Source organism: Carlito syrichta, unplaced genomic scaffold, assembly GCF_000164805.1.
Source record: "Carlito syrichta isolate Samal-C Ts95f unplaced genomic scaffold, Tarsius_syrichta-2.0.1 Scaffold304507, whole genome shotgun sequence".
In the NCBI taxonomy this organism is placed as follows: domain Eukaryota; kingdom Metazoa; phylum Chordata; class Mammalia; order Primates; family Tarsiidae; genus Carlito; species Carlito syrichta.
The window spans coordinates 5,650-19,428 of NW_007248603.1; the positions used below are offsets into that span (position 1 = coordinate 5,650).

Sequence of the window (13,779 nt, forward strand, 5' to 3'; positions counted from 1 at the left end):
AAAAAAAAAAAAAAAAAAAAAGGTATATACACCAAGCAACAAAAACAAACATCACTCCATAGATCTACTAAATTCTACCCTCAAAGATACATGGGGATGCTAAGGAAAAGATGCTGGACACAAAAGGTCATATATTGTCTGATTTCATTTATATGAAATCCATAGAGACAGAAAGTAGATTAGTGGTTACTGGAAGGAGATGGGGGAGGAAGGAATGGGGAATGACTGCTCAACAGGTACAGGGTTTCTTCTTGGGGTGATAAAAATGTTCTGCAAGCCGGGCTCAGTGGCTCAGCCTGTAATCCCGCGCCTTGGGAGGATGAGGTGAGAGGACTGCCTGAGCCCGTGGGTTTGAGACCCACCTAGGCAACTTGGCAAGACCTCATCTCTACAATAAATCAAAAAATTAGCCAGGTGTGGTAGCGTGCGCCTATAGTTCCAGCTACTTGGAAGGTTGAGGCGGAAGGATCGCCAGAGCCCAGCAGGTCGAGGCTGCGGTGGCTGGGAGTGACCACTGCACTCCAGTCTGGGCAACAGAGTGAGACTCCAACTCAAAAAAAAAGTTCTGCAATTGGACAGTAACAGTTGCACAACATTGAATATACTAAAATCCATTGACGTATATATTCTAAATGGTTAACTCTAAAACCATTGACGCATACACCCTAAATAGGGAGAAAACCCACAACTTAAAAATTTCTAGCTAGGTCTTTACATGAGTTTTAACTTGATATAATAACCTATAACAAGAGAAATCAAAATAGTGGTTACTAAAGGGGGAAAAAACTGACCAGTAAGGGGCATAAGGCAGATAGGCTGGAAATGAGTGGTGGTATATACATAATGAATATGTATACATGTAAACATTCAAAGAACTACACATTTCAGTCTTATGACAATATACCTCAAATTTGTTTTTATTTTTTGAGATAGGGTCTTGCTCTGATGCCCAGGCCATAGTGTAGTGCAGTGATCACCACTCACTGCAGCCTTAAACTCCTGGGCTCAAGAAATCCTCCAACCTCAGCCTCCCAAGTAGGTGGGACTATAAGTGTACACCACTACACCTGGTTAGTGTATTTTAATTTTGTATTTAGCTATGTTGTCCAGGCTGGTTTCTCACTCCTGACCTCCAGTGATCCTCCTGCTTTGGTATCCCAAAGTGCTGAGATTACAGGCATAAGCCACTTTGCCCAGCCTTTAATTTTTTTTTTTTTGAGTTGAAATCTCACTGGAGTGCAGGTGGCACGCTCCTGGTCACCGCAGCCTCGACCTGCTGGGCTCCGGTGATCCTTCCACCTCAGCCTTCCAAGTAGCTGGAACTACAGGCGCATGCTATCATGCCCGGCTAATTATTATTATTATTTTTTTGATTTATTGTAGAGATGAGGTCTTGCCAAGTTGCCCAGGTGCATCTCGAACCCGCGGGCTCAGGCAATCCACTCACCTCGGCTTCCCAAAGTGCGCGATTACAGGCTGGGCCACTGAGCCCGGCCTGCCCAGCCTTTAAAACAGTCTTTAACCTTAAAATTAAAACCTGAGAAATCCCAAAATAAAAATTACATCACGGTGGCTTCGACAAAGTTAAAACTAATCTGGATCATGTACTCCTTTGTAGGAAATATCTCATTTTACGCTTTAAATAGACTAAATGAAACTAAGATATTTCTAGAGAAATTGAGAAGGAAAGCAGAGCATTTACTTGCGAGTTGGGGTCATAATAGAGCCCTGTTGTTGGATCATAATAATATCCTGAAGATTCATCATACTGGTAAGTTGATGTGTCAGGTACTGCTGCAAAAACAAAATCCAGCATATAGTTATTCCAGGTAAGACACTGGCTTTACTTCAAATTCTAAGCCAGTGAGATGCAGCAAGCCTAATGTTCTTCTTCTCTCATATCCCCAAGTGTCCCTTTGACACCCACAAAGGGAGAGGCACTCTTATTAAACAAGACAACAACTAGGTCCTTCCAACTGTCAACAGCCCCATGAGGTTTGGCTTACCATATTTGTTACCAGGAACTACACCAGTGGGGGAAGCGGCTGGGGCCTGTGTACTTGTGCTAGTGCTAGGCTGTGCTTCCTCAGTCTGGAAAGAACAGCAGCTTCAATATAGTTTCAACTGTAAAGCCTTTTAAGAGAACTAAATCACTGCAATCATCCAGGAGGAGGGCTGCTCTGACAGACACACTATAGCAACAATCTAAGGGAATCCTTCAGCAAAATGCATGCTGACAACTTTCTTTCTAAAGGTCAAATGGAAGCATGCAGAAAGTATAAATGCATCCCGTTCAAAATTTTGTTTTTAAATATATGAACATACATATGATAAAATTATTTTATTATCTGACACTAGAAGACAGAGAGAAACAAGGTTAGAATGTGTATTACTTTCATACAGCAGGAAAAGATAAGACTTGTATAGCAAAGGAAAGTTTCCCCAAAAGCCTCTAGTTCTATATTTAGGATAACAAGATTACCGGTGAGCCAGGTGGATTGGAGGTTTGATTATAAAGCTGCGGACTCTGGGATACTACAGCTGCTGAGGTGGTGGTCACTGCTGTGCCTGATGATAAATACAGAGGTTAGGGAGAACCAAGACACCGAACTCCAAGTCAAACATCTTGATCTGTAATGCCTAATCTAGACTTCTGTCTTTGCATATATCAATTTTTCATAACCTAATTCCCACTAAGTGCCTTGGAGTCTATGACATTTTCATTTCTTTATAATTCTACTAGAATGTGACACACAAAGTTAAGAATTCCTATGATAGGCGAGGAAAAAGGAAGAGAAGAAAGAATCTATATCTGCTCTGGGGTTGAGAAAAGATCTAACTTATAAGGCTTTTACAATTCTGGAACAAAAACCAAAGCAGAGACTTCTTTTTTTTTTTTTTTGAGTTGGAGTCTCACTCTGTCGCCCAGACTGGAGTGCAGTGGCCGCTCCTGGCCTCGATCTGCTGGGCTCCGGCGATCCTTCCGCCTCAGCTTTCCAAGTAGCTGGAATTACAGGCATGTGCTACCACGCCCAGCTGATTGTTTGATTTATTGTAGAGATGAGGTCTCACTGCCCAGGCAGGTCTCAAACCCGCGGACTCAGGCAATCCACTCACCTCAGCCTCCCAAAGGCACGGGATTACAGGCTGAGCCACCGAGCCCGGCTAGCAGAGACTTCTTATAGTGAACCTTCTGATTGATGTCTGAGTACCACACCCTCTCTGCTCACCTGAACTTATGTGAGTACCCACCATCCTAACAACACAGAGGGAAATGCAGAGTTGAATTCCCAGGAATAAAATTCATCATGATATGTTCTCTAAGAGGTTGTATTAGCTCTTGGTGTACCCAAACAACCCTAACCTTCCCTAGAACTTTAGGCACATGGTGATAACGCTGAATATGACACCCATATTCTTGTAGGGAAATGGGCTTGTAGCTTTGGGTCTAGTAGGACATCTAGTCATATTTCTTCAACCGTAGTTGCTTAAACAAAAGGTAAAAGGGAGATGAAATTCACTACCTGATGCAGCTGATGCATCAGATTCCAGTCCTCCAGCTTGTTGCTGATAAAACTGCTGGTAATCCTGTGAATACTGAAGAGAAGTCCACCATTAAAGTTGCTGATTTCAGATGTACACTGAAGACTGGAAGTTGATGCTGGCCAAATATACGTACCTGAGCATACTGGGCATAGCCATCTTGCCCTGGCTGCAGGTAACTGTAATCAACACTGCCTCCTTCACCACTTTGAGACTACAAATTGCCAAAAGGAAACAAAGACAAATTTAGTGGACATCAAGGAAAGAAGCTAGAAAGTATTCCCTAAAAATGAGCTTACATTCCAAGTACCACAGAGATTATGTTTAAAAAATGGGGAACTATCACCACACTATCTTGAGCAAAAAGATCCATGTTCTTACCTGGGTGGATGACCACTGAGCAGCAGCAATGGCTGTACTAGCTACAGAGAAGGCACTGACCCGGTTACCATCTGGGAGGACCAAGTCTCTGAAACCACAAAGATCCAATAATGTGATTCTATCTCAGTATGCCCCTAATAAATAACCCATACTACCAAGGAAGCAGTGACTTCACTCCAACCTTTGTTACCAGGAACTACAATCTCAAATTGAGGTCTCAAATGCCAGTAAACCCACATTTCACAGGGGAAGGGCTCTTTATGGGCAAATCCCTCAGTGGGCAAATGTCCCTGTAGTGTCACTGTTCTTTGTAATCTGCCATCTAATAAGGCATCTGTTAGATTAACAATTATACTATAAAAGGGAAATTTACAGTGCTAGACTGAAGCTTTACATACATGAAGCTATTAACATGCTATTCTGGAAGGAAAATAATTATTTCTGGATGGGTTTGCACTGTACTGCTGCAGTTTGCAAAGCATGTGTTCTCAACCCATCTGCCATCATCTCCCTCCTGGCTTTGGCAGCCAGGAAGAACAGTGCCTCAGTGCAGACAGCATGGCAGTTACCAAAGCATCCCTAACAAGTATGCAGATGCAAAAGTCTGAAGCAAGGACAATGAAGCTAACTCACTTTCTGGCGCTTTTTGCAAAATCAACACCAATAGTTTTTCCATCAATTTTCAAAGGAGGATGGAGACTCTGTAATATCTGAAGCAGCTGAGAAGCATCCTGAAGGAGAATGTGAAGAAAAACAATTTTGTCTTGTAATTAAAAATTTCTCCCTACCATCTACCCCATTCAAAGAAACAGAACTATTAAAAAAAGAAGAAAAAGCAACGATTCCTTATTGTGTTTGTAGATATGAGAACTTGAGAAAAATCTCTCTCTCCTAGGATGTGAAGGAGTATAATATTAAAAAGTAAATGTGCAATCAATCTGAAACATAGTATGAAGGACTAAACTGGAACTCAAACCTGAGCTCTGAGAGTTCTCTATGGGTGTATGCATCATTTTTACTACTTATCAAAGTAGCCAGTCTTGCAATTTAACAGTTCAAAAACTGTCATTATATAACCTTGAACTTCAGGAGCCTCATATACAGCATCAAAACGGGATGAATCATATTTGCCTCTGAAAGCTACTTCTTTTGAAACACAAAAATTCAATGAGAACCTCACCATCGCAGAAGACAGCTGCACAAACGCGAAGCCTCTGTTCTGCTGGGTCTGTTTGTCTTTTATGAGGCGAATGTTATTGACAGCTAAGGATGCGTAGGGAGACAGTGCTGTCATGATGGAATCCACCACAGTGTGAGGAGCTATGTTCCGAAGAATGATTGCTGGGGATAAATGAGACAAATGACATTCAGATACATTCCTATCACCAATGATTTTCAAGACAGGTTCAAGTACAAACAAATCCATTTGGGAAAGTTCTTAGTGTATTTTTCACACCAACATGGGGAAGATTATAAAAACAGATACAGGACAACCTATAGCTGCTGTTCCTTAAAAAAGGGCAAGAGAACAGAATTTCCAACTGAGATCAATGTTCAACATAAAGGCCAAAAGATCATATATAAACTTACTGTCACAGTAGTAATCCACAGACTGAACTGACTCTGTGGTTCCAGGGGGCACTTCCTGTTCTGAGTCTAGAAGAATGGAAGGAGATCCAATTGAAGACAGACAAACCACAATGTATTTTTTTTTTTAAGTTGGAGTCTTACTCGGTCGCCCAGACTGGAGTGCAGTGGCCACTCCCGGCCACCGCAGCTTTGTCTGCTGGGCTTTGGTGATCCTTCCGCCTCGGCCTTCCGAGCAGCTGGAATTACAGGCATGCGCTACCACACCCGGCTGATTTTATTTATTGTAGAGATGAGGTCTCGCTGCCTAGGCGGGGCTCGGGCAATTCACTCACCTCAGCCTCCCAAAGGCATGGGATTACAGGCTGACCCATCGAGCCTGGCCACAATGTATTTTAATAAAGAAATACATTATAACCCCCAAAGTTTTTGTTTTAAGCACATTCAGCAGTAGTTTTATTTTTTTAAGCATTTGTGTTCATAATAAAAACCTCATTAATTTGGACATGGTTAATGCAGAATGTAAAAACTGAGCCACAGAAGGACTGATGTTACCCTGTACTAAAGAAAGGCAGATATAGAATGCAAATCAAGTAAGTAGACTTAATTTTGAAAAACAAAAGACTTTTCTGTGCTTTCACAACCATAAGCAGCATAACCTAACCTAATGTAAAAAGTTTAAAGAAAATAGGGGAAGTTACTTGCTTAAATGTCCTAAAATCTATTACCTCTCCTCAAGTTTACAGACAATAACCTATTAGTCAGGGTTCTTCAATGTATATTACAAACAGCTGAATCCAGGCTTACCAAACTTGTCCGCTCCACATCGGAAGCATTTTAGTCTTTTCCTGAAATTGTTAAGGCAGCACTGAAAAAAAAAAGTTTTATCTGTAATTATTTCTCACATTGGGCTTGGCTTTCTTGTAACAATGTGGGTTAGAAAAATGGGGCCATGGGTTAAGACCCAGTAACTAACATTAAAAAAAGCAGAAGATGATATCATGTAACCAAGACAAAGGCGCATGACCTAAAAATACAGAATGCTATGTTATATGAAATCTTCCCAGAAAAACTAATTTTGTCATATTCTGAAGTAGAATTCCATTTTTATCAAGTTGGGGAAAACGTGTAGTTCATCCAAAAACTCTACAGCAAGCCACTGGAGAAGTTCTTTTTTATACTGAAAGAGTATTAAATGGACCTAGTCTCCATGTACAAACAATGCAAACTAAACATTTTCCAGTCTCCTACTGGACATGAGACACATGCAGAACAGAGTTTGAGCACTGTCAAAATATCAACATCCAAGTTCAAAATGATACATTAGTAACAAGACCATAATAAACCATATATAATTTTAGTAACTATTCAAGGCTTTTTGTTGATACAGTTAAGTGATCATGCCAAAAGATGAGAGTTCTAGAATTCAATAAATAGTATAGTAAAAACACACCTAAAATCTTAACTGAAATACTGGACTTAGAGTCTGGATCTTTTTTTTTTTGGAGTTGGAATCTCACTCTGTCGTCCAGGTTGGAGTGCAGTGGCACACTTATGGTCACTGTAGCCTTGACCTGCTGGGCTCAGGCGATCCTTCTGTCTCAGCCTTCCAAGTAGCTGGAACTACAGGCATGCACAACCATGCCCAACTAATTTTTTGATTTACTGTAGAGACAAGGTCTCACCAAGTTGCCCAGGCTGGTCTCGAAACCCTGGACTCAGGCAATCTTCTCACCTTGGCCTCCCAAAGTGCTGGGATTACAGGCTTGAGCCATCACACTCGGCCGCCTGGATCTTAACACATTCACAATCGGCAAATTTTTCACTTTCCTATACTGATTGTGGATGAAAAAAAAAAATCTGAAGCTGGTTGCCACAAACTTTTGTCATTAAGCACAAGTGAAATGGTCTTTTCTTCTTTTTTTTTTTTTTTTGAGTAGAAGTCTCACTCTGTCGCCCAGACTGGAGTGCAGTGGCTGCTCCCGGCCACCGCAGCCTCGACCTGCTGGGCTCTGGCGATCCTTGTGCCTCAGCCTTCCAAGTAGCCAGAATTACAGGCATGTGCTACCACGCCCAGCTGATTTTTTGATTTATTGTAGAGATGAGGTCTCGCTGCCCAGGCGGGTCTCGAACCTGCGGGCTCAGGCAATCCACTCACCTCAGCCTCCCAAAGGCATGAGATTACAGGCTGAGCCACCGAGCCCGGCTTTTTCTTCTCTTTTTTTTTGCGTTGGAGTCTCACTCCGTCGCCCAGACCAGAGTGCAGTGGCACGCTCCCAGTCACCGCAGCCTGGACCTGCTGGGCTCTGGTGATCCTTCCGCTTCAGCCTTCCAAGTAGCTAGAACTACAGGCGTGTGCTCCCATGCCTGGGTAGTTTTTGATTTATTGTAGAGATGAGGTTTTGCCAAGTTGCCAGGATGGGTCTCAAACCCGCGGGCTTAGGCAATCCACTCACCTCGGCCTCCCAAAGCGCTGGGATTACAGGCTGAGCCACCGAGCCCGGCCGGTCTTTTCTATATTGTCAGCTTTTTCACAATACAGCTGAAAGTTGCAGACATATCCAGTATTTGCCTCAGACTCCACCACTCTGACAGCATTCTGTACTTCAAATTTTTACTCGGATTATAAACCGAATATGTTATTCAGAAACAGAATCTGCAAAGTCATACATTCATGTTAGCAGCAACCAGGAACAGAATTTGGAATGATGTAATTTCACATTAGCAATCATGAATTAGTTAATAAACAAAATCTCTAGCATTTTGTGGATTCTGTTGTCTAAGACCAGCACAGGAGGATGGAGGACCCAACAAAAGTCACAAAGCACAAAAATTATTTTATGATAAAAACTGGTGACTGTGGACTTACTAGTTTCCTTGTTTGAATAATCAGATAACCAACGGAAAAACAGCTATATTCCAAAGGAGTTTTGCCCATTTGGGAAGAACACAGGCTTACCTTGTTACAAAGCCAATCTTCAAACTTAGGTCTGGGATTGCTATAATGCATTGCAATGTGCTTTCCTTGAATCACCAACTTTTTCTGTAAGAAAAGAAGTAATTAGTTATTCCCATTGTGAGGAACATGTGTCCATTTTCCCAGGGCAGAGCACACTTCGGAAAAATCAGTGCTCTGGAATTAAATGGACAACATACGGGGAGGACCAACCACCGCCACCTATACTCTGCCCATCCAATCCTTCAGATAGGCAGTAAGAGAATGGGATACGGAGTAAAGGTAAATGGAGTCAGGGAGTGCTGAGAAAGCTGCCAAACACTAAACGCTGACATGCACCAGGCCGTGTCTCCAGCAGAGACAGAACATTCAGCATTGACAGGCTGCCTGAGAATGACAGTCTATTTCAAAAAGCAGAAGACACAACTCTCCCAGTTTTGAGAATGTCTCCTACTTTAGCCCTTAACATGGTATCCTTGAGCTTTGCTTCACTTTTTCCCCAGTCCTCCATTCTTATGCAAAGTAAAAGCCTTTATGTTTCCCCTTCGCCGCCCCCCCCCCCAACTCCTGCTTCAGGATGTGTTCTTTGGGGGGAAAAGGGAGGGGAACTCATTTTTAAAGGAAATCTGGTTACAACTCTTTCTCAAGAGGGACTATTCTGAATGCCACCAACTAAAACAACTAAATGAGATTTTTTCCCCTGCCAACTGCATCCATGTAATAATGTCCTAGGTGACAGATGTGATTTTCACTGAAATGAATGGTACTCTCTTCAAGACAAGTAACCAGGAGGCCAATGAAGTTTCTTCAGGGGGATAGGAAAAGTTCATAAATGCATACACCGCCTCATCCTTCAAGTCAACCATGTGACTAAAAGGGACTTAAAAGGTCAAAACTCCAAGCTGAATCAGTCTAGCCAAGACCTAGCACCTGCCCCTAAAGAGCCTTCATTAACAGGAACATTTTTTCTTTTTTGTGTCGGGGGACTGGGGGATGGAGGTGGTCTGACACTATAAGAACAGATTTAAGCAGGAGGTTAGATACTTAGATTTTAAAAAGGAGTCTAAGCCCTCTAAACATACATACTGTTGAGCAATTTGGTTCTTGCAAATCCTGGAAGATTTAAGATACGCTGTGAATTTTGTCTCTGCATTATCTAAAGGCAAGATTGCATGTCTGGCCAAGAGGGAAAAAACGGAAGGGCCATCCACTCACTGTGATGTACAGAAGCAAAAATAAGCTGGGAGATATGTCAACAGACTATCCCATTAGGAGGGATGTGTGCTGGGGAGACTCCAACCTACCACTGAGTCCCTAATCCTATTGGCCTTTTATTTCTGGAGTGAATTTGAACTGTAATGAAGTAATACACATTAACATAGCTTTGTATACATTAAAATTGTGAGGACTTTTAAATGTCTTATAGGTTTTAGTTTTCTTAGGAGTTTTAAACTCCCAGGATAGTCATTCTGACGTATCTACTGCATTAAAAGATGCTGTCATGGTAAGAAAGCAGACTCACATGAAGTTTGTGTATGTTCTGTATTTACTAGGATGATATCCATGGTATGAAATGAATGAAGATCTACTTTTATAAGACCAGGTTGTGACTTCTGGGTTAAGAAAATGAGAGTCCTAAAAACCTTAACAAATCAAAGTGATATCCTCATTAGTGAGTCTTGTTATAAATGGCAATATTATCAGTCAAAGAATATAACTTTTATTCATAAGTGACTCAAATCATAAAATGTGCAGAAAAGCAACATGAGTCAAGCAAATGTCCCAGAATGCACTTGATTAAAGGCATTCACTATTGTGCTTTAGTTCTTGCAAAAAATGTTACTTAAGTGCCAAGAACTGAACGTTATCTTGACAAACTGAAGAACACTTCAGTAATGCTAGATCAAAGAACCATCAATGATTTGCTTTGAATAGACTATACAAGACATTCTTAGGGAGATAAGGATGTTAATGCCATTTTAACTAGATTAACTAGCAGCAGGACACTGCTCCAAACCTAATTTCCTCAGACTTATTGTTCATAAATTCCAAGAGGTCCTTAAATATTCCCTGAAGACCCACCTGAGTAATTATGTCTCCAGGAGGCTTGTGGTCTCCAGGCAGAAATAAGGAATTACTTATAAAAATGCCTGTCACAGACTCCCATTATGTTCTCTTCACTATCAAATGAAGAGTTTGATATTCCAAGCTCACTCTCAATGGACATAATGAGTAGGAATCAGGTACGGAAAAGGAGATCAAGATGTTTTGGTATTTACCAAACGAGTATTCAGTAGTTAAAAAAGCCCTGCCAGGCAGGTAGCCACATTTAAAGGCAGAGCAAATTCTGCAATGAAGTCCTTGGTATTATATTTATTCTAATAATGTCAATTTTAATATATACAAAGCTTTTTTTTTTTAAAAGTCACTCCTTTGGAACAAACCACTCCTTCAACATTTTTTAAAAATTGTACAGACTTGTTCCATTTTCATGAATATCTAGACTTGGTGAGTGAAGCAACCTGATTGGCTTCCATCCAGCTGGTAGCATCTTGCAAGTGATAAAACTCCACGAAGGCGAAACCACGGCTTACACCTAGAGACAGCATTCAGATATAGACGGGATACTCGTGTTAGTCAGTTCCTTTATAACAGGTGAATCTCTCTCCCACTGCTTCAACACTGTGTGACAAAGCCAATTGGGAAGCAGCTTTACAAATGTGACTTGACTTGGGGATCTTCTTGATACTTTGCCATGGCAAGGAACAAGCCGCCTGAGCTAAATGTCACTGGATTTGATTCCACGCTTAAAGTAACCATGCAACCGACTACAGTCAAAAAAAGGAGTTTATAAATCACTACTTACCGAAGGAAAAAAAGCCCCTAAAAACAAAGTTTTTAAAAAGTTCCTCAGATGCTAACATTGTTTTCAAAGAGTCACATTCCTTAGCCATGGCAAACCTTTCATTCTGAATTCATGTGCTTGAAGACTGGGGGTATTCAGATGTTCTTTAAGGACTGAGGTGGGAATGGGGAAGAGAACCAGAACAGCAGAACTAAGCAAGCTCTCACCTGTTTTCCTCTTCATCAGCCTCACATCCGCAGGCTGAGGACCTTCAAAGGACTCCATCATTTCTCGAATCTGCACAGGGTTTTACATATTTACAGTTAAAGCCACATACTATTCTATACTGAGGAAAGTTCATGAACTAGGAATTATAGCAACTGTTTCATTAGCCATGTTTTAAACGTCTATCACCAAAATGCAATTAACCTGAAAGGCACAAAAAAGGAGGGAACATTTCTCACAGAAATTAACGTATTATAACATTAATTGAAAGTATTCATTAAATGCTGCATGAGAATTTCCCTCAGGCACAATTTATGATATAGAGCCTTGCTCATGTCTCAAACACCTTTAGTCCAATTTCAGTTTTTAGTTCTAAAGGACGCACAGAGAAGACGAGATTTAAATAAAGCAGAGGGCCTGGGCACGGTGGCTCAATTCTGTAATCCCAGCACTTTGGGAGGCCAAAGTGAGAAGACTGAGCCCAGGGGTTTAAGACCAGCCTGGGCAACTTGGTGAGACCTTGTCTCTACAATGTATCAAAAAATTAGCAGGGTGTGGTAGCGCGCACCTGTAGTTCCAGCTACTTGGAAGACTGAGGCAGAAGGATCGCCTGACCCCAGCAGGTTGACACTGGAGTGGCCATAAGCATGCCACTGCACTCCAGCCTGGGCGACAGAGTGAGACTATGACTCAAAAAAAAAAAAAAAATGGAGGATGTGTCTGTCTTCTGAAGTACATCTGATCAAGAACGGCCATTTCCCTCTTTAAGATCTATTCCCCAAAATAGCCAGCCAACCAACCAAACAAAGAAAAAAGGACTGGGTACAGTGAGTCATGCCTGTATTCTCGGCACTTTGGGAGGCTGAAGTGAGAGGACCAACTGAAGCCAAGAGTTCGAGACCAGCCTGGACAACATAGCAAGATCTTGACTCCACAAAAAAATTAAAAAATTAGCTAGGGCTGGGCACAGTGGCTCACACCTGTAATCCCAGCACTTTGGGAAGTGGAAGCGAGAGGACTGCCTGAGTCCAGGGGTCTGACATCAGCCTGGGCAATTTGGCGAGACCTCACCTCTACAATAAATCAAAAAATTAGCCAGGCGTGGTGACACGTGCCTGTGGTTCCAGCTACTTGGAAGGCCGAGGCAGAAGGATCACCTAAGCACAGCAGGTCGAGGCTGTGGTAGCCGTAAGCATGTCACTGCACTTCAGCCTGGGCGACAAGGTGAGATTCCCACTCAAAAAAAAAAAAAAGCCAGGTATGGTGGCATGCACCTGTGGTCCTAGCTACTTGGGAGGCTGAGGCAGAAGGATTGCTTGAGCCCAGGAGTTTTTTTGTTTGTTTGCTTTGAGCCCAGGAGTGTTAAGACTGCAGTGACCTACGATCATGCCACTGCACTCTAGCATGAGTGACAGAGTGAGACCTTGTCAAAAAAAAAAAAAGAAAAAGAAAAAGAAAAGAACCAATAGCTAAAAAATGAGTAGTCTCCTCTGTACTCCCAGCACTTTGAAAGGCTGAGGCAGAGGATTGCTTGAGCCCCAGAGCCTAGGCAACACAGTTACAGCTCATCCATACAAAAAAACAAAAAAGAAAAAAATTTAGCCAGGCATGCATGACTGTAGTCCCAACTACTTGGGAGGCTGAGGCAAGAAAATCACCTGAGCCCAAGAGGTTGAGGCTGTGGCAAGCCATGATCATGCCACTGCACTCCAGCCTAGGTAACAGAGTGAGACTGCAAATCCAAAAACAAACATGTTCTAATATCTTAAAAAATAATTTTCCTACATTAGCATTAATGGTGAAAACTATCAAAGTTCGTAACATTCTTAGGCTCTTAATTTCAAAAAAATGCTAGTTTCTAGCCAGGTGTGGTGGCTCAAAGATGTAATTCCAGCACTTTGGAAGGCCGAGACAAGAAGATTGCTTGAGCTCAGGGGTTCAAGACCAGCGTGGGCAATATAGCAAGACCTGTCTCTACAATAAATCAAAAATAAGCTAGGAATGGTAGCTCACGCCTGTAGTTGCAGCTACTTGGAAGGCTAAGGCAGAAGGATCGCCTGAGTCCAGCAGGTCAAGGCTGCGGTAGCTGTGAGTGTGTCATTGCACTTCAGCCTGGGTGACAGGGTGCAACTCCGACTTAAAAAAAAAAACAACGAAGCCGGGCTCGGTGGCTCAGCCTGTAATCCCGTGCCTTTGGGAGGCTGAGGTGAGTGGATTGCCTGAGCCCGCGGGTTCGAGGCCT

The 13,779-nt window shown here is 42.2% G+C and overlaps 1 protein-coding gene across 1 annotated transcript in view; it reads right to left on the bottom strand.

The window, feature by feature from the left end:
- LOC103262445 (RNA-binding protein 5) overlaps positions 1-13,779 on the bottom strand; it is a 29,326-nt gene that overhangs the window by 4,776 nt on the left and 10,771 nt on the right. The window contains 13 exon segments of the mRNA XM_008060060.2: positions 1,703-1,794; positions 2,007-2,091; positions 2,483-2,568; positions 3,525-3,597; positions 3,680-3,757; positions 3,925-4,012; positions 4,558-4,655; positions 5,105-5,265; positions 5,515-5,580; positions 6,319-6,379; positions 8,471-8,554; positions 10,990-11,063; positions 11,540-11,609. Of these exon segments, the coding sequence (XP_008058251.2) occupies positions 1,703-1,794; positions 2,007-2,091; positions 2,483-2,568; positions 3,525-3,597; positions 3,680-3,757; positions 3,925-4,012; positions 4,558-4,655; positions 5,105-5,265; positions 5,515-5,580; positions 6,319-6,379; positions 8,471-8,554; positions 10,990-11,063; positions 11,540-11,609 (1,116 nt within the window).